Genomic DNA, 24,451 nt, shown 5'->3' with positions numbered 1-24,451 from the left:
CCTCAGATTAGGTGGCTGACGCCTTCACTAAATCTCTCGGCAAGGACACCTTTCTGAGATTAATTCGCAAGTTGGGAGTTCTTGACATTCACTCTCCAACTTGAGGGGGAGTATTAGAAGTTGATTCGCAAGTCAGAGTGCAGAGCGCGCCCGCGCTCTCTTCAAGCACTCTCTCAAGTGCGCCCGCGCCTCGAGTCCTATTTGCTATACTCACACCGCTTGTGTTTGTACAGATCTTAGATCTTTGTTATTTTAGGAACTTGTAATCTCTATATAAACCATTGTAATCTCTATAGAAATTAATCAAGTAAATATTCTCTCAAATCAATCTCGCTCTCTCTAATTTGTCATTGCGTGTCACTAAATTTATTATGCGACAAAATAGAACTTAATCATACTCATGAATTAAAAAATTGTAAGATATGACAAAATGCAAGCATCCCAAAACAAAGGGGGCGTCTTGTTTTCTGATGCTGTGACTTTTTAACAGTAACTTCATTCACATCATATGTAAACTTTACAGTATATCAACAACAATAACAAACACTCGATCAAAAGGATCCAAAATTCTTAACCACTCTCTGATTCTTTGTATTTTATGTCTTTCTTCCGCCGCCAGTTACATGAATTCACTCATGTCCAGAATATCAGGAATTTCAAACTGCAAAATGTTGCTGCAGTAACTATCCTTCTCATCTTCTGTGCTGATGTATGTAGAACATGAGGTAAGTGGAGTTGGACTAGATGCAGGTGTTGATAGAACTGAGCCAAAGCTGAAATTCTGGTTATGAATGTTGTTGTTAGATTGGAGATTAGAGTTTACAGATAGAGGATAATCAATGGATGGCTGAGTACTCGCATAATAGCCATAGTTTGGTTGCGTGACAATATCTTCGAATGAATTAGAAACCATTACATTGTCATGCCACACATTTGGTTGAGAACCCTGGAAGTTGAAGTTGGTATGTTCTGATTGACATTGTTCCACATTATTAGCTTGCATGTGTTGGGCTTCGTTTAAAAATGTGTCACATGGAACAGTTGAGGTGGTACAAGGTGGATTAATTTCTAGGAGCTGGCTAGATTGGAGTGTTTGGAATTGGTTTTGTTCTTGGAATCGTGGATTGCAAAGTTGTGTTTCTTGAAGATTTTGAAAAAGCAAGTTGGAGTTTTCGCGTTGAGATGATAAAAGAGAAGTAGCTAATCTTAGGAGCTCTGGATTAACTAGAGGTTGGATACCAAGTAACCTTGAAACATTCATTTGAGATGGGTTGAGGAGTGGTGAGTTTAGAATTGAAGAGAGGTCCAAAAGATCGAAACGACGACTATGTGTCACTGGATCAATTCCCATCCGAAGAAGCCGTTTTCTGATATGCGTGTTCCAGTAGTTCTTGATTTCATTGTCAGTTCTACCAGGCAAGCGAGCAGCAATTGCAGACCACCTAACAAAACAAAGAACAATTGGTTAAAATTTATTGCAATGGACTACACTTAATTTCGAAATCACATTACTTGAAGTCCATGATATATATATATATATATGAAGTAGGAAATAACTTGTCCGATTCATTATGCCAAAAGATTCAACTGAAAAAGAGACAAACCCTTACTTGTTTCCTAGAACACTATGAAGCTGAATTATAGTCTCTTCCTCTTCAAATGAGAATCTTCCTCTTTTAATATCAGGTCTTAGATAGTTCGTCCAGCGGAGGCGGCAACTCTTTCCACATCTTTGGAGTCCTGTGCAATTCATATAAAAATGTTCGTTTCTTAAATAGCCAAAACATGCACCATACATTATTTGATACAAACCGACATGGCGACATCTAGCTAGCGAGACATTCAAACTCTAGAGAATCAGATGGTTCTAAATTAACTTTTGTCCCGGTCTAGACATATAGGATCGGAAAAGCAAGAAAACTATGGCATGCCTGTTTTTCCTTTTTATAAAGATTAATGCTCACAAGGGCAAAAGCAAAAAAAAACACAATAACCCAAAAACAAAACAAAGTTCAACAATTTAAGACCACTACACATTTAATTTGAAACCAAGAAAATTCCAGCAACATACCAGCATTCTTCGGAAGAGTGCGCCAACTTCCATGGCCGTGTTTCTGAATATAATCGATGAGTTTTTTATCTTCCTCGGGTGTCCATGGCCCTTTCTTCATTCCACTTTTATCACAACAAGGTGCTCTACCCATGCTGTCAGTATGTCACAAGTTGTTCACAGAACCTTAGTGCTGGTAGACCGTAGACTTGTAGTTCTTAAAAGCTAGAGGGAAATGGAGTGCTTTAATTTCAAACACAAAAGTGAGATGAAGGTCATACGAAAACAATGTATGGTATATATAGAGATCGAGTTAATATAAGGGTAAGAAAAGGAAAGTCAATGAGATTTGTTGCCGGCCATTGTTTATAAGATTTGTTACGTGTCGCTCTTTTGGGGAGACCAATTGCAATGATCAAATTTTCTTTTTACAAGGTGATCGAAAAGCGAATTATAAGTTCCTCAAGTCACTTTTTTTGCAAATAAAGAGTTCAAGACCTCTCCTTGCTTTCTGGGTTCACATTAGCTGCCATATGAATTGTTCTGTCCACGTACACCCTTTTACTGATGCTTTCAAAGACCACGCACATAATAGGATCTTCACGGCTCCCAGTTTCCTTATGGCTCCAGGCTCTAAGTCACGTCGAGTCTAGCTGGAGACTAATAAGTATCAAATTAAATTAGCGAAGTACATACATACATACCTCATATAGTAAATCGGAAAATGAATGTCTACCGGTGCTATATAAAATGTACAAATAAATTAACAAATTGGGATACATGAAACCAAAGGGAAATTGAAACTTAATGCACATTTTAGTGCAACACTTTATGGGACATGCATTTTATGGGACAGTAACCTTTTCGTGGTGTTAGGATTAATTTTAATCTTCAAGTAAGATTAGTTTTTATCTAATAATTTGTAGTCTATTATATTGGAGATGGGAGCATTCTTGATATCTTGCTGAATATTTCATGTTTATGAAATCGAAACTAAAATGTTTAATCATCAATAAAGCGGAAACCATGGAAGAAACAAAATACTTTCTGAAAATAGCTCAAGTCAACCATGATCGAATCATCCGTCACCATTCTAAGCTTTCATCGAAATATCATATCATTTAGGTTTTTAGTCAAATAGTCAACTATGTCTTGCTGTGAGAAAAAAACTTCTAGACTCTCTTCAATTTTTGACTTCGGGTAAAAGCAGAGTTGAAACATGATGCTTTGGTCTCTCTCAAACAATTTACTCTGTTTTTAATCTGCAAATCTGTGCCAAGTGGAGAAGCAACAATCTCTCAAACTTCAGCTGTTACCTTAATATATGTCAGCCCTCGGTGGCTCGGTTAAAGCTTCAACGTCATAGTGACGTTGGAAAGCAGTGGTTTTCATCTGAAAGTGAAATCAGCCCACAATTATCATTTTGCTTTTGTAGATGTGGATTTGACAAATAGAAATATATTTTGTTGCTAGTTTCTTGATCCTATTATAATATTTGAAATGGTATGAGTTTATCCACTTCATTTATATCCAAGGATGGAGACATATATGGAAAAAATCGTCAAATTATGCCCTACAACTTTTTTTTATACCCTACAAATTCCTGGTTCCGTCCTGGTTTATATAAAAGAAAGCTATAGACTTACAGAGAAAAATGTGCATAAATTGACATCATCTTCTGCTCCTGGCTAATATAAGTCGGCTTCAACATTAGCCAACTTTCTAGCATAAACATATGAGGACTTCTAAAGGGCCATTTGTTTTTGCTTCTTATAAGACCTTATAAGCTATTATAAGATGTGGCCCAATGATTTTGAACATTTTTTTGGTTTGTTTTTTGCTTTTTATAAAAGGCATTCTATTAGAAATGTCTTATAAGAGGCTCTAATTCTATAAGTACTAAAATTAGATCTACTTCAATTCTATAAGTCTTATAATTTGAAAAATGACTCAAACACCCCCGTCCATATACCCCTAGCCTCATTTCTCTTTTCTTCCTTTTTCATTATCTTATTTTCTAAATAACTCTATTACCCTAGCTACCACCGGCTACCACCACCACCACCATCACCACCATCACCACCACCACCGTACTATTAAGACTATCATTACCACCACCATCACCACCGCTGTGCTATTAAAACCATCACTGACACCACCACCATCATTACCACCGTACTATTAAGACCAATATCATCACCTCTACTTCCACCACCACCATACTATTAATACTATCACCACCACCACCACCACCACCGTGCTATTAAGACATCCACAACTTCTACTACCACCACCATTACCGTGCTATTAAAACCAATATCATCACCTCTATTACCACCACCACCGTGCTATTAAGACCACTACCACCACCACTGCCAATTAAAGTAGTTTCCTAAAATTGATATTCTAATTATCAAAATTGATTTGAAACCGAAAATCAAACTATACGTTTGTTTCAAATTAATATATTCAAGTTAAATGTGATGTAAAATAGGGTTATATTTGTCAAATAACTATCTATAAGATGTCATGTATTTGTTTTTTCTATTTTTACAAGTGCTTATAAGAGGAACTTAAAATAAAAAACAAACCACTTTATAAGACCATCTTATAAGACCTTCTTATAACTTAACCTAAAAAAACAAATAGCCCCTAAGTATGCGCAGGGTGCATGGGTGCACTGGCATAAGAGACATTGATTGCATTATTTTTTGGTGCAATACACTCTCACTCCTGCCTGATGAGTGTCCTGGATTCTCTCTCACACTCTCTCATGCACACACTAGCTTTTCTCTAAACATATAGCACAATGCTTCTCCATTTTAGTTTTCTACTTCAGAAATTGACAAAATTTTGTTATCTAAATAAAATATTGAATGAGCATCTCCATGCATTGAATTCACACCCTTAAATTATTATTACTATATTAGAAAAATATAGAGTCTGATGAACAGTCTTTTGGTATACGTCCCAGGGGCAAATAAAGAATTTCGCATAATATTTTATTGTGTTTTTTTTATCTAAAGTGGACCACAATTGTGATAAAATGCTTTTTAAAAATAAAAAATGGCATTTCTGCCCCTGTGACAGACAAATTATGTTTTAATTTTTTTTTTCTTTCTTCCTGTGGATCCCACATGTTTTGTTTGTATTTATTGAAACAAGGCCAAATATTTCGATATCAGGCGATATATTGAATTCCAAAAACCGATATATATATATATATATCAGATATATCGATATATTGGTGGATATATATTTTTTTGTTGACCAGACAAAATTTTGTTTTGTATGTCGATATATTAAAAAATATCGAAAATATTGTCGATTATATCAAAAATATCGTTGATATATTAATAAAAATTAGTCAAAGTCAACAATCTATACTGGATATATCATATATATCGGTCAATATATATCGATATATCCAAAAAATCGGATACAAAATGTGTCAATATATCTATCCGATATATCGCAATATATCCATATCGGGTACCTCAAAAACTTAAATATATCGCTGATATTTTAAAAATATCGGCGATATTTTCGTCCTTGTTTTTGAAATCTTATTATGCTGGAACCTCTTCATACGTGTCCCACGTAGTACACTGTTTATCCTTTAAGGGGACCATTTGGGACCACTAGAAAGAAAAACTTGACTATTTTGTAGCTCACCACGTCAACCCCTTATATGGATGAGCCTTTCATCTGTCTACTTCCCAGCAGCACGCCAGCACTACTTCTTCTTGGAGCTCTTTTATTTTTTTGGTAGAAATAGTTATATCTTGGAGCTCTTTTCGCTTGCATGACAAGCATGCAAAACAGATAAATAATAATACGTCATAAAATATTAGTGAAAGGGAAAATAGGTGTGAAACGCTGTTCAAAGCCATTGACAGCAAAGTCACACATAGTGTCTCTTGCAATCCCACTTTAAATAATTAAAGAGTTGGTCAAACAACATTTTATATATTTTAGTGAGATTTTCTTACGGCTTATAACTAATTATTTGACCATCTTCACAAATTCTTGGTTGCTTTACATTCTCATTTAATTTTCTCACCCACCATTATAATACTTCTCTTCAAACGCACAGAGATCCAATGGAGCACTTTAAAATAATAGACCATGCAAATAATACAGTACTAATATAAGGCGTATCGGTTAATAAACTACTGCGCTCATAATCTTAGCATTATGTCTCCGTGTTCAATGACATGGAGACATCCTATTTGTTTTTAGAGGTTTACTAATTTCGGTTTAAGCTTAAAATAATATAATCAAATCTATCATACTTCTTGGGGTAATAAGTAATTCATAATTTAGGTAATTCGTCGTCATGATTTGCCTGAATAGGCTACCCACATCATATAGTTGACTCCTGGAAATATACAAATGGTAGATTAACAAAATATTGTTAGCGTTTGTTATGAGGTGTCCAGTAGGCAGTAGCTCCAACAAACATTGAATCCTGGTGAGTTTTGTTTATATCTTGTTAATGAATTAATAATTTTAAGTTGTTCGCATAGTTTTGGGGTTTTCTAAGGATATACTGAGATCTGGGAATATGTGGATATAATTTAATGGGATAATTTAATCGTGGTTTATCATATACTATGATTATTAATACCGTAGCTTAGCCATGCAGATTAATTAAACAACGTATTCATATATTGAGTCTATATATAGTGATATAAATCATGCAGACGCATGCAGAAAACACCTGGCCTTTATCGCGAATCGTGAAGAACTTTCTTAGATACTAAACTCAATCAGCCACGACATTGTGGACGTGTGGTTGATTACTTGATTGATTAAGATAATACATGCGGGCTATAATATGCAGTTCTGCATGTGAATTGTGAAGTATGTGATTCAACAAATGATTCGAAAACAGGGGTGGCTCAAGCCATTTGGGCCGTAAGCGAAGTTCCAAAAACGGTCTATTATCATTGATTACACTCACTTTTCTTGTTTATATCTCTAATAGTTTGTTTATACATCTATTGTGTGTGGACATCTTATAATGCAGGGTAAATAATTATTACAAATAGAACCACAATAAATAAAGAAATTATTTCTTTTTCAGTACTTGAGTATTCTTATTATTTGGAAAAATTAAAAGTTTTTTGTTAGAGAAATGAGGAGAACGAAGGATTTGTTTATTGAAAATGATTGTACTTTCTTGTGTTCAATGCATTAAGTTAATAATTATTATAAAATAATTTAAAAAAATATTAAAAATAAAATCCAAATAAATTATTAGTAGGGCTGAATTGGGGACTTTGGACTGTTTGGCCCCCAAGCAACTGCCCATTCTGCTAGGGTAGAGCCAGCGAAAATTTTGTTCTTTACACTTATACATTAGGGCATGTTTGGCAGTACGAATGGGCCAACTTGTATATGGGTTAGGGTGCACTATCCGGGTTTTTCTGTTTGGTTCATATATTTTGGATCCTATATTGTGGACCTTAGGCTACTAGTTGGTTGGGCCAACCCCAAAAGTCTGTATATTGGTATCCATTGGTATAGCCGTATAGCTAGGATTCAGTTATTCAGTTTTAAAACTAAAATAAAAACCATCCATTAAAACCCAAAAATGAAAGAATGAGAAAACTGAAAATACAATGGCTTCTTCTTCTTCTCCGGCCCGCTCTCAACCCCACCGGAAATTTAAACACTCACAATCTCTCTAAACCCATCTCTCTCTATTCATCACATCTCTCTTTTCTCGCAATATATTTTGGTCAACTCTTGAGGATGAGCTATATAGAAATTGGGGTTTTTGAACCCAACCTATATTTTCATTTGTTTAGCTGATTTGGATGAATTGGAGGGTGGGTATTCATATAGAATAATAAAACCTCTCACTTGTATAAACATACTCTTTTGAGTAGTAAAAGTTGGGTTTTTTTTTTTTTTTTTTTTTTTTTTTGTTTTTTGTGTTTTGTTTTTTTTTTTTTTTTGTTTGTGTGTGGATTTTAGTTAGAGTTCTACAATGTAAAATTACCAATGTGATGGATAGAATCCTTTGGTATGCAATTTCAAATGGTGAATTTTCTAATAAATTTGTATTATTTCTTGATCCTACTGTGATTCAATTTCAATGGTTACTTTTCTTTTTTTTAGTGGATTGCCAAGAGATTACAACAAAAACGATACCAAACACCTTCCACACTGGTTTTGGGTTGTTCATACATCTGGGCTCATCCATGTAGCAAAATCAGCGGCTTACATCAAAGGGGCCCCAATATATTACAGTCCACTATCGGTAAGAGGAAAAAAAAAAAACGTTTTTACATTCGGTATCTGAGAGAAAAACTTCTTCAATTCTGCAAAATAATGCGCCTCCATAACTAATCAACGTTCTTCTTCATCTCTTTATAAAACCAACAATACACTCTTACCTCTATCATCTTCTTTTTGTTTTCTTTGGTTTTATAATTCAACTCTATATATTCTTCTTCTTCTCTCCATTTTCAAGAAAGATAAAAAGGAAAAGGTTGGTGTCTTTTTTTTTTTACTTTAATTGTTATATTCTAAATTCTAATTTAATTCTAGTCAAACTCATTTTTTTCTTTTTGGATAGTGGGATAGTGGTTTTTAGGTATAATTGGACTAGTTGCTTACTTGCTTAGCCAAAGTGATTGTCGTGGTCTCGTAGATTGTCTACTTTTTACCCTATACTTCAAAAATATCAATTAAGCTTCGATCTCACGGTGATTGTTTCCATTTTATTTTATTTTTGGTATGTTATGTGAATGTGAGGACTTATTTTATTGCTTGCTGCTTGCATATTATTTTACTGTTTTGACATGAAGAAAGTATAAATGTAATAAAAATCCCAAGAAAAGAGAAAAGTAGATCGATTGAATCTCAAAGAGGAGCTATTTTTAAATTTATAAAAACTATAAACAAAGTGAATCGGTTAGTTTTGATAATGTAGTAAATGAACAACCCGACCAACCAATAGAAGTGGATAATAATGAAAATATAGAACACATTGGATCCTAATGTAAATTTTGCTCCTAGTGTTTATGTTCAAGATAACATTGAAGAAAATCAAACAAATGAAATAAATGATAACTTTCAACAGAAGATTTGCTTGCTAGTATTGATGAGAACCTTAATGAACAATCCAACTCTTTAGTTCAAGATATTTATGACCCTGGACAATGGGGTAAAATTGATACAAAACTAAGAGATTTGTTAGTTAAGAAGGGTCCAATTAGAGTTAGTTTTCCTATTGATATGAAGACAAAAAGAAAATTTTCAGCTAAATTTTATACCCAAGTAGCACCAAATGGAGAGAAGTTTGATAGAAATTGGTTTTTATTCAAAATATTTTAAGGTCTTTTTTTTTTGTTGCAAGTTATTTAACTCAAGTTGCACCCAATTTCAATTAAGCGGTGTTGATGATTGGCAAAATATTGGTACCAAACTTAAAAACATGAACTTTCTGGTCGCATTGATAATTTGACACTTTGGGATGAGAAGAAAGATTAAACAACAAAACAACAATTGATAAGCATAAAGAGCAAATTGATAGGGAAAAAGAACATTGGAGTAATGTACTATTAAGAATTATTGCTATTGTTAAGACAATTTCTAAAAACAATATGGCATTTTCATTGGAAAGAATTTTATTTTAATGATATTTTATTTTAATTGAAATGATTAGTTTGACCCAATTATGCAAGAACATCTCACAAATCAAACATGATAAATTAAAGGTTCATTATCTTAGTCACAATATACAAAATGAATTGATACAATTGTTTAAAATAAAAAATAAAATTATTCTGAAAATTAAGGAAGCAAAATATTATTACATTATACTTGATTGCACTCGATATTAGTCACTCTTTTTCTCATATTACATTGTGTAGATGTTTCCTCAAGTCTCATAAGAATCGAAGAGTATTTTCTAGACTTTATAATAGTTAAAGGACTTTTTAATGAGCTATTACGTGTTTTAGAAGAATATAAATTAGATTTTAACGACATAAGAGGTCAAGGGTATGATAATGGATCAAATATGAAAGGTAAAAATCAAGGGCCCAAAAAGATTGTTAGATATAAATCCTAGAGCATTTTACTCTCCATGTGGATGTCATAGTCTTAACTTAGTATTATTGATATGGCTTAATTCTTGTTCAAAGGCAATATCAATTTTTGGAATTTTGCAACATATTTATTGTTTGTTTTCTTCCTCTACAAAACGATGGGATGTTTTATGTAAGTATTTAACTAAGCACGGTGAAGACTTTGTCACCAACCGTTGGGAAAGTCGAGTTGAGAGTGTTAAAGCATTGATTACTCAAGCACTAGAAATTAGGGATGCTCTACTTTCCCAAAAATTAGCGAGGATCCAAAACAAATAGTGAAAAAAGTCTAGCATTGCATGATTTAGAAAATTATGAGTTTTTGTTTGGAATGGTTATTTGATATGATATATTAGCTACTGTGAATTTGGTTAGCAAGGATTTACAATCTAAAGATATGCCCATTGACATGGCTATAAATCAAATAAAAGTTCTAATCACATTTTAAAAAAAGTAAGAGAAGAAGGATTTGGCTAAAATAGCATCCATGGATAACTCAAATGGATATAGAACCGGTATTTCGTGAAAAAACGTGTAATAGGGAGAAAGAGACAATTTGATGAGAATGTTGACAATGAAGTAACTCAAACACGAAGAGTCATTTAGAACTAATTTTTTTTCTTATATATAATTGATGGATATCATCTTTTAATAATAGATTTGAACAGTTTAAAAGTATTGAAGAAACGTTAGGATTTTTATTTGACTAAAAAAAATCAATAGATGATGATAGGTTAAAAGAATATTGTCTTAATCTTGAAAGTTTTTGAAACATGGAGAGAGTTGTGATATTGATGGTCCATTTGTTTTAGAATTAAGACTACTAAGAGAAATTTTAGATACCAAAAATGAATCCATAATTAAAATATTGAACTATCTAAAAAAAGAATACACAATCTTTTCCAAATGCTTATATAGCTTATAGAATATTGTTTGATGTTGCTGAGAAAGGAGTTTTTCAAAACTAAAGTTAATTAAATCTTACTTAAGATCAACCATGTCACAAGAAAGATTGTGGATTAGCTACATTATCTATAGAAAGAGATTTTCTAGAAGAACTTAAATACAAAGATTTAATTAGTGATTTTGCAGCTCAAAAAGTAAGAAAAATGAAATTTAATTGAAGTTTGTGACATGTAAAAATTTCTTAGCATAAAAAAAAAAAAAAAAAAAAAAAAAAACATTTAAATGCAAAGTATTTTGATAATACATTGCGGTCCCAAGCCCGGATAAAGGATGAGGGTTTGCACTCATATGATGAAATAACATAAATAAAGCAATAAGTTGTAAACAATTTTTATTGGTATTAATTGTAGAAGGCCCCCTATTCGAACTTCGCTTAGGGCCCCGAATAGCCTTGAGCCGCCCCTGTCTACAACCTCTATTCATGAAAATCTTATGTATACACTATCCACTAATCCATTCAACTCTTTATCTAGTGGACCTATATGTTATACATGCATTGTTCATGCCTACTGATTTGCCTTCCCTAAAATTATGCTCGATCTCTAAAAAGTTTATGCTCGATCTCTAAGAAGTTGAATCCCATCTTATAAGCTCTATTTGATGTGTTTGTGTTGATTGTGTCGCAAAAAGAACAGTTTTTGGGGACCAAATCTTTTTTTTGTATTAGTTTAGGGTCCATGCTATAAAATTATCAATGTGAGCAACAATTAGTGATTTCGTCCAATTTTTTTTAGCAGAACAGTAAAAAGCATTTTGTTTTCATTTTTTTCTTTTTTGTTCAGAAAATAAATTGATAATTGTTACTAAAAAAAATCTCCAAATTGGTCAGAGAGAAGAAGAAACCCTAACTTCCAAAAAATAATAATAATAATAATTAAACCATCATTATTTTATTTTATTTTTTATTTTATTTAACCATCATTACTTAATTTGGATTAAAGTAAGATTAAACATTTTTATACATTACTTGTTGGATTTCATACTCTTTTTCTTAACATTTTTACACATTACTCTCTTTGGATTTTCAATTTATTTTCTTATAAAAAAAATATATAACAAAACCAATTTTTACTGTTCCGTTTGTAAAATTTGGACAGAATGGTTAACGGTTCCCACATTGATAAAATTTGATAGCATGGACAGAATGGTTAAGGGTTCCCACATTGATAAAATTTGATAGCATTGACCCCAAATTGATACAAAAAAAAAACGTTTGTTCCCAAATTGATGAAAATGTGAAAGTTTGTTATCCTTTTTGGTCAAAAACTGCAGAAAGAATGACCGCATCAGCTGTGTAAATAAAAAGGAGGGCACATAACTAGATAACCTAGTTATGAGAAAGGCCCAAAAGTACAGCCCTTTATTTATGGATGCCTCCAAGCAATTGAAAACCAGACTAGGAAAAACTGAATAAGAAGAGAGACCAGAAGTCCAGAACGCTAGAAAACCCATCTGTTCGATGTTGATGTTGCTGCACGCCTGCATGGTTGTATGTATATATGAATTGAGTTCTAAGAGCATCTCTAGATGGCCGCATCACCTGCAGATTTGCTTCCAATTCTCGGAATTTTGGTGGATTCCAACTCTAGGTGGAAGCATTCACAACCACATCACCTGTCTAGCCGTATCTTTGGATGCAAATTTACAATTTTGCGGATGCCTTTAACCAAAAATGAAATTTGCAGCCACCTAGATTTGGTCAGATTTTGAGGAAAGTTTTGTCAAATTTCGGAAGCAAATCTACAGGTGATGCGGCCACCACCTAGAGATGCTCTAATGATCTAATCTTCTAGCAATTAATATAAGGCAGTTTCCTTTGTCAAAATGAACTACATTTCACGTAATACAAATATACAATGTTACAAGTCAGTAGTTAGATACAAGGCCCGACGCCCCCAGCTCAAAGTTCTTTGAGAATCAAGTTTATCCCGATTCTAGACCCAAGAGCAGTAGCCTTACGGCAGGAGAACTTCGAGACTTTGTTCAGAGGGTTGGAGCCCAATGCCCCAATCTAGCCTAAATCTCAGAAGTCAGAACAGGCTATGTGGACCTGGACTGACAAGGTCTGAGGAATCGCAGCCCAAGCTCTTATTGACCTGGCTAAAGTAGCAAATATTAGCCTTTAACCAAAATGAGGGTGCCCCCTAATACACTGTCATGGTTTATTGTGGTCTCATTTACTATTGAGATTCTGAGTCAAAAGAATTCTGAGTAGAAGACACAAAAATGTCAGGATTCAATTACTTGAAAGCTGTTGAATGTACAAAAATAAACGAGTACAAATATAAGAACATAATAAGAACAGAATCTTGAACAAACTAACAGCTGAAGGAAGGCTCAATTTGTTTGCGTACTTTTGGTCCCAAAGCCATCTAGTTATCTGCACTAAACTTCAAACAATCTAGAACTTGGTGAAAGGGTCACCTATATGTGCTTAACAAATCATGACACACTGTTGAAGAACGGATGGTACTTTAGCATGCTTGTCCAAGGCGACAGTATAAAAGTCCAAGCAGTATGGCAGTACCTACGTCATGAGCTTAAGGTGCATGCGTCCCTATTTCCATTGCTCCTAGGAGGGCATATTACTCTCCCATTTCACAAAGATAAAACATGAAAGACACTTGTTTCGTTCGCCAGTAGAGAAAGAAAGTATATGCTGGAGCCTGGAGTTAGGCTTATAAAATTTTAACTTACCCTCTAAGCATGTCCATGAGTTTATAAGAAAGCCCTTTAGACTTACCTCCACAAACTCTTACGAAATTCATTACCGGAAAAAAAAAATCGAAACAGAAATTATACATATAATAGTTTCAGGATGAATTGAAAGGTTCGGTACAATTTCAGACGAGCAAATAAAATAGACAATGGGGTGCTTCGTGACACTAAGCAAAGCAAGTCTAAACAAAGACTGAAATGCACGAAATCAGCTAAATGAAGATGGTGTTGATAACCATGTCAATGTAATTTTCTATGCAAAGTTCAAATGATACAACAAAAGCAAAACTACACAAGACTCATTGAGCAATGGAATTATAAGAATTGAGAATCAGAATTAAGCAGTAACTATGTTAAGCGATTGATGAATTGGAAGTAAGCATTCCCAGGATCTTATTGTGTAAGTTACCATTTGTGACAAGCACTCCACCTGGAGGAAAGATAATTCTTCTTTCCACTTGATCTGCAGCAAGATCAAGCTGATTCCCTTTCCAGTCCGTGACCTGATAGTGAATGGTTAGTCTAGAAAGATGAAGATTCTATATGCAACTTTTGGCTGTTTGGACATGTTTGATGTATTAGTGTATAAAAAAAGAAAGAAGATTAAGTGATTCATTTTGGATTGAAAGGCCAAGACTTGCTGATTTTTATGGACCTACTTCATCGAAATTCCATCCAGCAAAACGGAAGAATTATAAATCTCTGTTCGGACATTTTTTTTTTTTACTTTTTTCTCTGTCGTTTTACATTATGACATTTGTGTTTGTCAATGTCGAGATTATAATCGCACATTGGGTGTCTAAGGCCTAGCCAATCAATAGTTAAATCCTAGAACCTCTCCGCTTATCACTAATTGGTTTTAAGTTGGGTGCCCATCTTTAATATGGTATCAGACACAAGAGCTTCTAGCTCAATTGGTTGCGTACCCCTCTTCTCATGGGAGAGGTTGCAAGCTCGAAGCCCACCAAATGTTGGTTGGGATTTCTTTCTTGTGTAATTATGTGATGAGCCTTTGGGCTAGGTGAGCCTTTGGGCTAGAGACAAGGTGCTGCTATGATGGGTGGACTGAGGAGCGAAAGCAAAGTCTTCATGGATAGGGTGGAGGCGGTTGGGTCTACTCAAAATGGCACATCGGCAAGAGCCTTCGGGCTAGGTTCCCTTCGAGGTTGATGAGCCTTCGGGCAATATAAGCCTTTGGGCTAGGGTCCTTCAATTTAACCGGTGTGGGCCTACCTTAACCCTCTAAATATTCAAAAAATAAATAAATATGGTATTAGAGCAGGCTATTTCCCTGGCCCAAAGGTACTCTGCATCACCCGTTTAAAAATTGTCCACGTGTTAGGCTCAAGATTACGCCACACGTGTGGGAGCGTGTTGAGATTATAATCCAACATCGGGTGTCTAAAGCTTAGCCAATCAAAATATAAATCCTTGAGCCTTTCCACTTATCACCAATTGATTTTAAGTTGGATGCCCATCTTTAATAGTCAAAGTTTGCCCAAGGCAATCTTTAGGGAAGGTAGGGATGGTATGTAAATCATTTTAAATTAAATTAGACAGGTAGGGGTCTTCCTTACCCCTAAAACTTATTCAAAGAAGTTTGCCCAAGGCGGCAATGTTTTTGAAAATAGTTGTAGGTTGTTGTCAAAGGCATTCTTAAGGCGGCCCAAGGAATTATGTGAGACCTTGCACTCGCCTACTTCGTGATAATATAGCTACATATTTCATAAGAGAGTGACACCAGAACACAAAGTGATAAAGTTTTAGTGAAATAGAAGCAAAAAATATTATGAAACATTTAGTTGATGCAGCTGAAAGAAAGCATACCTGTCCCCCTGCTTCAAGCACACATATCACTCCGACAGCATGATCCCATGCCTATGGTACAGATTAAATGAAAGTTGTAAGACATGCTAATAGCCAAGAATAAGTTATTGATGATCTATATTTAGAAGAAAAAAACGAAATCAACATACCTTGATAATAGTTTGTGCCCTAGACCGCTGAATGAAGACAGAAGCCCTACCTGAAGCTACCATCAAGTACTTACACAAACTGCACATAAAGTAGATTCACGTAATAAATAACAACTTAGAAACTCACAAATCGGTAAAGAAAAATATGATTTGTCTTTCTACAAAGGGACAATGCCAAATCATATTACAGTAAAATAATGTAATCAGCAGCAAATAGTGCTACCCAAAATATAACATACTTATCTGGAAGAAGGCAAATGAAAACCTTGAACAATCACAACAAGCATGAGGCAATGTTTAAGGTTGATGCAAAATTTACAAAAGAAATTTTGCAAAACCAAAATATTGAAAGAAATAAGGTTCTTATAAGTAAATGCGGAAGTAATTAAAGAATAGCTTTGATAGAACTGCAGTCTTCCTATTAATTTCACATCCATAAGAATCATATATCAGAGTACTAGTTGCCTAGTTGCTATCTCTGCCTAATATGGGTTGGGCTGTTGGTGGACTGGCGTGGTAAAACTCCCTCTGTTACTATAATGAAACAATTTAGTCTGATCAACCCCTACCCCACCCCCCACCCCACCCCCACTAGGTTTCTTTGCTCCCTACATCTATCATGGAGAAGTCAAGGGGACGGGTTTGATTTATTGAACACGCTTCCCATAAATTTACTCATGACACATGGAGATCTTAGCTCCATCTAATACTCTGTCGGAACAATATTTCAGAGAAATATCATTACATTACTCAAAACATTCTCAAGTACAAAGTACAAACATCAAACTGAATCTGGATCACTTACAAATGTATGGTTAATGTATACTACTCACAATGATTCAGGTTGAATATGCAGTTCTTTGGTTTCGAACCCTACTCGCCACTCCACAAGATACCTCTAAGTCTCCAACCCATCCGTCCCCAATATTTACTTTGAGTCATCTAAACTCTACAGTTTCTATTTACTTACCACCCCTTTCTTGTATGCTAACTATGTGTAGACTGAACAAGATCTGAACAAGTCAAAAGGAAATATTCACACTGTTTGAACAAGACTACACTAATATTCAGCATGAAACATGTGTACTTGCTCTGTTAATAATCTAAAACAACATAGTTTCATTCATCCTCTGATTCAGAGAATTAGGTTTAGCACTAAAGAAGAAACTCTAACATGTGAATTCTGTCCCACAATGTGGAAAGCAATACACTAGGATTGTATAAGCAAAAGAGGTGCCAATATTATACTTCTTATTGGAATGGATTAGAATAGAACCTTCCACAACATGTTGGAAGAAGGAGAACTTCTCTATTCCCAGTACCATCGGTACAAGTAGTTGAACTAAAAAACCCGGATAGTGGCAAAGATTCCCAGGTTATACTCTCAGGAATACAAAAGCGTGCCTCATGTACCAAGAGACAACTGTTGACAAAACATCTAGCCCAACCAATGTACCCTCCAGCTATGCTACCCGGTGTGTTTGCTAATATTTTTGTCCATGTTCCACAGCCAACATGTGCAACCATAATGATTCCTGGTCCAGGTTGGCCAGCTTTGTCTTCCTGGTCTTCTGTGCCCCGGTTTTCAGAAATATCTTCCTGCCAATTAGGACATCCCATGACACCTAATGCAATCTCTCCATCAATTAAAAGAGCCAGACCTACCTGAAAATTATGCATTTCCTTAATGTTAACATTCAGTAGCTAGACCAAAAAAATTATCCGGTCTAAGAGCTAGTTCTTCAGTTCAGTCCCAATGCTCTTAGTTTACAAAAGATAAGGAAAGATTTAATATTTTCCACCAAAACTCCATGCATAATTGTTCAACGGAATATCACAATGCTTTTCAAAATAAGCTCAAAAGAAAGTGTGTTGGGTTCTTATGGCTCTCTGGACAAAAGGAAAAGAAGAGGGGTGTTCACTTGTTATGTATTACAGAATAGTAGAAAACTTCTGATAAAAAACTGATTATGTATATTTGAGTCTAATTTTGGATCCACACCACTCAGAATAAAGAAGTCTTGATCAATTGTCATTGAAATTGACATTTTAAAATGGCCATTGAAATTGTCACCTCAACTTCAAAGCATCTGTTTCTTGAGTTCTTGTGATTCTTGTATCCATATTCTAAACTCACATTTCAATTAGTAGGTCGTTAAAGACAATTGTTTCATAAATTTCAAATTGTAGAAAAACCTCCCATACACCAAAATCAAAACATAGTAAAACATACGGAATGTCTAACTCAAAATGTGTAGCATACCACATACAAAGCCTCGGAGCCCTTCAGAAACCCTCGAGTTCCATCAATTGGATCAAGTACCTGTACCATGTGCACGAGATCAAATAGTTGAAAAACCTATGATTAACTTTGGAGCTCTAATGACTCTATATTATCACATAGAAACTGTGACACTTCAGTATTAGGCAACAAAATATCCATGCAGCCCAAGGAAAGGTAAAGAGGAATTTTTTTCAGCAAGGATAAACCACATTACATCACACCCAAAGAGAGAGAGAGAGAGAGAGAGAGAGAGAGATGCATGGTAACTATGACAGGCAAACTAGGTTGGCACCCTTGGCCCGCTTATCATGTGCCATCCACCCAATTGCTCCCTTAGAGCATCTTTAATAGTGAAAGCTCAAAAACACCAAATATTTTTATCAAACCAAACGCCAAATCAAAAAATCACCAAACATCTTCAGTTCAGAAATCAAAATTTCATGACCAAATGATTTGTCTTGGGGGGGACCACAATGAAGGGGGGGGGACTACATGTACATGTGCGGTGTTTGATAAACCGCGTGGTTTTCGAAAAGCCACGTCATACATTTGGTTAAACATCAAACCAAATACCAAAGGGGACCCCATTTCCATTTGGTGTTTGGTTTGCTGATTTTTTAATGTTGAAATCAATTGGTGTCTCCACTAAAGATGGTTTTTAACCAAATTTTCAAGAATTTGGTGTGTGCATATAAATTGGTGTCTCCATTAAAGATGCTCTTAGCAAGTCACTCAGGAAAGCAGAGAACCATATCTACATACAAAGGTTAGATCACAATAGATATCCTTTCTCACAATCTGGAAAGAAATACACTGTGATTTAGAACTTCAACCCTCTAAAAGAAGTCCCCAAAATGCCCAATTGGAAAGTAGTTCCTTGATGTCAATGATGATATGACAGATCATATCCATCACGATCAGAAGCTTTTCCAATTAGTTCTACAAAGCCCATATGAACGGTTTGGGGTAAATTCTCCGCTAGCAATTTTTTTTAGTAGAAAGTGGGTGGATAATTAGATATTTCCCAAAGCTTATGTGATACACTGAGGAGCCCGTAGGTTATGAAAGGATGAAAAGAAGATCTTCCAAATAGCAACCGCAATGAGCAACAGATAAAGAAATGATCCACATGTTCCTACAATGTGTGAATATAAGGAAAAAAATGGGAATGCTCCATTCTCCTTTGTTCATATTATCAATGGTTTGTATTCGCTTGAGGTAGGCCACCCAATGAAAGAAGGCAATTCTAAGTGGACAGTCTTGCACCACATCTCCTTCAAAAGGATGTTGGGAATAAAATCCCTATCTTGGTCCTTGGAAATGTCCCAAGCATGATGCTTAGCCAAATACTCATAGAAGGGTCTCAACAATTTATAGATGTGCAACTAACATCATCCATCATAATTGTGGACGGGATTCGATTTCTTTTTCTTGGAATCGTATGGTGCCATGGCATTGTGTTTTGCAAACCAGAATGATACCAGGGTGAAAGTACAAAAAATAGTATTTAACTTCTTATGATTGCAAAATTCACTGACAAGTTAGGGATTCATGCGCTTCTCTTCCTAAGTGATGCATGAGCATGGAAGAAGATTACTTAATTAGTTTTTTTTATTAATTAGCAATAGTTGTTTAGTAATTTCTATTTTCGTTGGTTTCCTAATTCAATTACGAATAGGATTTAGGATGGTTTCCTATTTGAATTCCAATTAGATTTAGTAGATGTTTTCTTATATAAAGGCATCTAGGCCTTCATTGTTAGATGGCTGTTATTGAATATTATTCTTTCTTCATGTTTGAAGGTCTAAACCCTAGATTTAGGTGTTTCTTTCATTAAATTTAATTGATGTTTATCGATTGTTGAAGCTTCCGCCAACAAAATACATCAAATTTGGTATCATAGCCATTAAAATCTTGGCGAATGTTTTTCATGGAGATTCGAAGAAGAGATCGTCCACCGTCATTACACGCTAGAGTTGATCGACTAGAAGAATGACTTGAAGAAGTCATGACCGGGATAAATAAGATGCTTTGACTCAAGCATCGAAAACAGGTTGTTGTCGAAGACAGTGGTAAAGAGAAAGATTGTTTGCAGCGTTACGATCTACACTCCCACGAATCAAAGACCAATTCCAAACTATGGGTTGATGGTTTTCACCGTCACCACCCTGTTCTTGGAGATTATCGACGACAGAATAGAGAAATCCACACCCACCATCATGATCAGCACAAGTACGTGCCACAACAAGTATGTATTGTCCACCGTCCTGCAACTGTTCATAGAGAACACCATGTACGCTGTCCTACCAGACCGGTGGGAGTTCCATACCATCACACAGCAGCACATGAAGATGTCATGAGCAGCAGCACCAAAGATGTCCTGTAGACCCAACCTGTCAAGGTCTTGTTCATCCAATTCAGGTAACCAAGACCCCACTATCCCAATGTGTTACTACTCTTGGAAACGAACATCAATATGAGATTGCAAGAGAACTTAAAAAACCAGAAAAAGGAAGTGAAGAAAAGAGGGAAAAGAAGCAAGTTTTAGACGTTGACGAAGTAGCATCAATTGCTTCCTCAACTGGTCTCTGTTATACTTTTCTTCTCTTCCAAAATCCAGTTGTTACAGCACACCACTCATCACTCTCATAGCTTTAGATTTGGATAACACCCATGATCTAAAATTGCCAATTTCAGATCAAGATGCTGCTGTAGGAGAGGCGAAAACCTTAGTCAATGATCACCTAGTTCCAGTAGTCCAGCTTGAAACCATCGCAGAAAAAAGATACATGGAGTACACAAATAGAGATACAAGTGTTGCGCAAATTGTCGAGGAAGAAATAGAACAGAACCAAAATCAAAAGCAACAAACACAGAATTTCGATAGAGATGGAACCTTAACAGGTTATGTGAATCTATACACCAATCTTCACGACTGTAATTTGTGTGGCTTTGTGGGAAGGATTACAGCAGAAAAGGACGACTTCAAAGGTATGGATTTTATTTTGTTTCACTCTATTAGATCTGGAAAAGCTCTTGGCCTTTCCCAGATCCGGACCATAGTGTCTTACGATCCCGGCATCATCAATATTGAGTCTGTTAGTGATGTTTGCGTTATGGGTGGAATTGATTTTATTCACAAAAGTTCAACACATGGCGGTGGAAGTTTAGTGGTCATTAATGAGGTTGAATCTATGGTTAGAAGTGTTACTGTAGCAGGTATCCAATTCAGTTCTCATGGTAATGCTGCTTATCATCGTCTGCTACTTGATTCATCCCCCTTGTTCACCTCCTTTCGATTGATTAACAGTTGCGTGCCTGCAAGGAACAAAGTGCTTAGTAACTTGCTCAAGGTCTACAAGTCGGAGCTGCTAAAGCAAGAGGTTGCTTATGCCCATCCATTCTCCTTTGTGGCCGCTACAGCATGGAATTATTGGCTTTATTGCAGCGACATGGTGAACTGTACTCCCACTAAATCACACATGCGACATGTTGTGAGGGATCGAGAACAAAGTATCTATGTTGATCCTTATTTTCTGGATCACGAGAAGGACTTTCCTTCAACGTTGATCAAATTCTTTGAGATCTTTCTTAAACCGCGGTTTTCTGTTGGATGGAATTTCCAGAATGGGGCACCAGTAGCTATCTGGTCCTTGGTTCTTTTCGTGAGTCATTACAAAGCCAAAATTCGCGGGCAAATTTCCTTGAACCAAGGGAGGGTGATGGTGAAGTACGTGACTTATGCTAAAATTTGGAGCATGTTCATGGAATCAAACTCGAGGATGAGTTTCTTTCAAGACGGGGAGTATGATGCATGAGCATGGAAGAAGATTACTTAATTAGTGTTTTATTAGTTAACAATAGCTATTTAGTAGTTTCTATTTTCGTTGGTTCCCTAATTCAATTAGGAATAGGATTTAGTATGGTTTCCTATTTGGATTCCAATTAGATTTAGTAGTTGTTTTCTTATATAAAGGCATCTAGGCCTTCATTGTTAGATGGTTGTTATTGAATATTATTCTTTCTTCATGTTTGAAGATTTAAACCCTAGATTTAGGTGTTTCTTTCATTAAACTTAATTTATGTTTGTCAATTGTTAAAGCTTCTGCCAACAAGATACATCACTAAGCTTATCCACTGTCAACATCTTCCCAAGGAAAGCAAACTGAACCAAGAATTTCAACTTGCAAGAAAAAGAACCAGAAACTAACTTTACAAGCAATAATAAGACCATTTTCTTTTATTGGTACCAAAACGGACTCTAAAACTCTTTTATCTTTTCTTGGGTGGCGGAAAAAAGAGTTATCTTTTATCATTTCCGGTTTCACATTATCCCGATGACTCACATCTCAATTAATGACTTCACTCTCACACTGACCTTGTCATCAGGAAAATGTACCCCCCAAACTGATCTATCTTCTTCATTAATCTGCGTCTCTCCACAAGGTTGATTTCTCTGCAAAAAGGGTTCACCAAAAAATGGCTTCTCTTTGAAGTTGAACTCAGCTCTTTTATAGACATTAGCCTTCAGTGGTTGAATGGTACTAAAATAAGACTCCCAGTGAATAATTTCATTTAATATCGGATAACTAGAGAAGTGGCTCTCTAATAACTAACACCATTACGATGTGTTTCATTTGACCTTTCATTGCTGCACAAGAAAACCTCTTCATCATGGAGACTAGCTTTCTCATTAAAGTGTGTTTCATCCCTTGCCACAGACTTAGGTCAACTAGGTCCTGCAGGCAGATTTGATTCTTCTTCCCAAAACCAATCGTTCTCAAATCCATTGCTTTTTGTTTTAACGTCAAACCCTTTGAAAAAACATTTTTCCCAACCTTGAATCGGATTCTGAATGAGAGGCACAAGCTCACAAACTCCCAATAGTTTTCGTGGTGCCTTAAATAAAGGAGCTCAGGAGACTTAATTGGTATCTGTTTTAATCCCCACCATCAATCTATTCAGTTGTCAATAGCAGCAAGCGGAAGGAAAACACACGCGCACACACACACAACGGAGAGTTTTACTTATGCTACCGAATAATCTTTATCAATTACACAACAAGAATCCATAAATTCACTAGTCAGGGGTAAAATAAGCTTTCCAGATAATAAGAAGTGCATGTTGGAGACATTATTTATTAATCTAGTGGTACAGTGCAAGTTTCACAACACAATCTTTATGACTAAAACAACTTAACCAAACAGATCCAAGACCTTGATGGTGGACATATTACAGTAAAATGCCCACATTACATTATCTATAACTCAAACAACTAATAGCATTCAGTGGACTAATTGAAAAACAACTAATTCTACAAAGCCAACAAAAAATACTCACATTAAACTCACCCAATACGTAGCAGGATTTGCTCCAAAAGAAAAAGCATCCTTCCCTCCTCTGTCAATAGCTTTCAAAACATCCTCCTTCATTAACAAACCATCCCCATCCTCCATTTGATCATTAACAACACTCACAACAATATCCGCTAAACTACTAGTTCTTAAAAACGCCGAGTCCTCTTCCGCCACCAATGGTATCGATGGAAACAGCTTACCAAGCTCTGCCAATAACATACATTATTACTTTACTAAAACATTTTAAAAGAAATAAATGAAACAGTAAATAAAAAAAATTACCGAAGCTTATTAAAGCTTGTACTCCAAAATCAGCTACAGTGACAGGAGTCTGGTCCTTTTTTTCAAGAATCCGTCCTTGGCTAGAAAACAAAGATTTCTTAACCTGGGTAACTAATTTCTGTTTAGTTTGTTATAACAGAATGCCAACTGTGCTGCTGAGGTGTCACTGTTATTAATATTAATAATATTAGTTACTTACATCTACGCAAAGACGGCAAGCTTTTTGGACGATATTTACTGCGGCTTGAAGTTCTTTTTTGTATTTGGAATTCTGAAGTGGAGTTGGTAATAAACTTGACCTGAAATTTTAAAAAGTCAGAGTTAAATATTGAGGACCTTAGATAAGTAGAGTATAAAAATGAATGTAGATTTTGAAGAATTTGGGATTGTGATGTAAAAAATACCTTACAGTGAAAATGAATAACCGAGGTGAATTACGGAATGGAGTTGGAGAACGAGGGCGGTGGAATTGAGGAGTGGAATGTAAGAGATTCATGGCGGGAATTGAGATGGAGATTTTGAAGAGTGGAGATTTTGGTCTTCTGATATTCTAATCGTTTTATTTGATTCGGCTTTTTTTGGGCTTTACTCGGGGTCCAAAACCAATGTTCTTAAAAACGCTAGGCGGGCGGGTGGGAGAGCGACTATCGCCTAGGCCTATTGGCAGCGCCTAGGTGGGCGGTGGAAGGCCTTCTAAGCGGTGTCTAGATGGG

General features: G+C 35.5%; 2 protein-coding genes across 6 annotated transcripts; both read right to left on the bottom strand.

Moving 5' to 3' along the window:
• Positions 1 to 384: 384 nt before the first annotated feature.
• LOC147504720 (transcription factor MYB102-like) lies at positions 385 to 2,317 on the bottom strand. Its single transcript, XM_086604084.1, has 3 exons — positions 2,072 to 2,317; positions 1,611 to 1,740; positions 385 to 1,442 (listed from the first exon to the last, which is right to left on the bottom strand). The coding sequence occupies exons 1-3, from the start codon at positions 2,202 to 2,204 to the stop codon at positions 620 to 622; spliced, it is 1,086 nt and encodes a 361-aa protein (XP_086460210.1). The 5' UTR covers positions 2,205 to 2,317; the 3' UTR covers positions 385 to 619.
• Positions 2,318 to 12,931: 10,614 nt separating this feature from the next.
• On the bottom strand, positions 12,932 to 24,451 carry LOC147504719 (Inositol monophosphatase family protein). 5 transcript variants are annotated; one of them, XM_086557499.1, is made up of 10 exons: positions 24,143 to 24,449; positions 23,938 to 24,037; positions 23,739 to 23,841; positions 23,451 to 23,662; positions 18,079 to 18,138; positions 17,092 to 17,480; positions 15,816 to 15,894; positions 15,667 to 15,717; positions 14,249 to 14,342; positions 12,932 to 13,328 (listed from the first exon to the last, which is right to left on the bottom strand). In XM_086557499.1, exons 1-10 carry the CDS (start codon positions 24,232 to 24,234, stop codon positions 13,318 to 13,320), a joined length of 1,191 nt encoding a protein of 396 aa, XP_086413625.1. In that variant the 5' UTR covers positions 24,235 to 24,449; the 3' UTR covers positions 12,932 to 13,317. The 5 variants fall into 5 exon arrangements, with proteins under 5 accessions (XP_086413625.1, XP_086413626.1, XP_086413623.1 ...); XM_086557500.1 differs by having other exon boundaries at positions 12,932 to 13,217; XM_086557497.1 differs by lacking the exon at positions 12,932 to 13,328 and adding an exon at positions 13,338 to 13,875 and having other exon boundaries at positions 24,143 to 24,451.

This window comes from Coptis chinensis, chromosome 4 (genome assembly GCF_015680905.1).
Source record: "Coptis chinensis isolate HL-2020 chromosome 4, ASM1568090v1, whole genome shotgun sequence".
Classification (NCBI taxonomy): domain Eukaryota; kingdom Viridiplantae; phylum Streptophyta; class Magnoliopsida; order Ranunculales; family Ranunculaceae; genus Coptis; species Coptis chinensis.
The sequence above is the reverse complement of the archived record's forward strand: the minus strand, read 5'-3'. Positions and strand labels throughout refer to the sequence as shown.

Excerpts from the sequence above, each read along its gene's own strand:
- LOC147504719 (XM_086557497.1), bottom strand. The coding sequence starts at position 24,234 with ATGAATCTCTTACATTCCACTCCTCAATTCCACCGCCCTCGTTCTCCA. Across the intron at positions 23,663-23,738 it reads ACAAGCTTTAATAAGCTTCG|AGCTTGGTAAGCTGTTTCCA; the intron begins GTAATTTTTTTT and ends TGTTATTGGCAG. Across the intron at positions 18,139-23,450 it reads CAAATCCTGCTACGTATTGG|GTACTTGATCCAATTGATGG; the intron begins GTGAGTTTAATG and ends CACATGGTACAG.
- LOC147504720 (XM_086604084.1), bottom strand. The coding sequence starts at position 2,204 with ATGGGTAGAGCACCTTGTTGTGATAAAAGTGGAATGAAGAAAGGGCCA. Across the intron at positions 1,741-2,071 it reads CACTCTTCCGAAGAATGCTG|GACTCCAAAGATGTGGAAAG; the intron begins GTATGTTGCTGG and ends TGAATTGCACAG. Across the intron at positions 1,443-1,610 it reads CATAGTGTTCTAGGAAACAA|GTGGTCTGCAATTGCTGCTC; the intron begins GTAAGGGTTTGT and ends TTGTTTTGTTAG.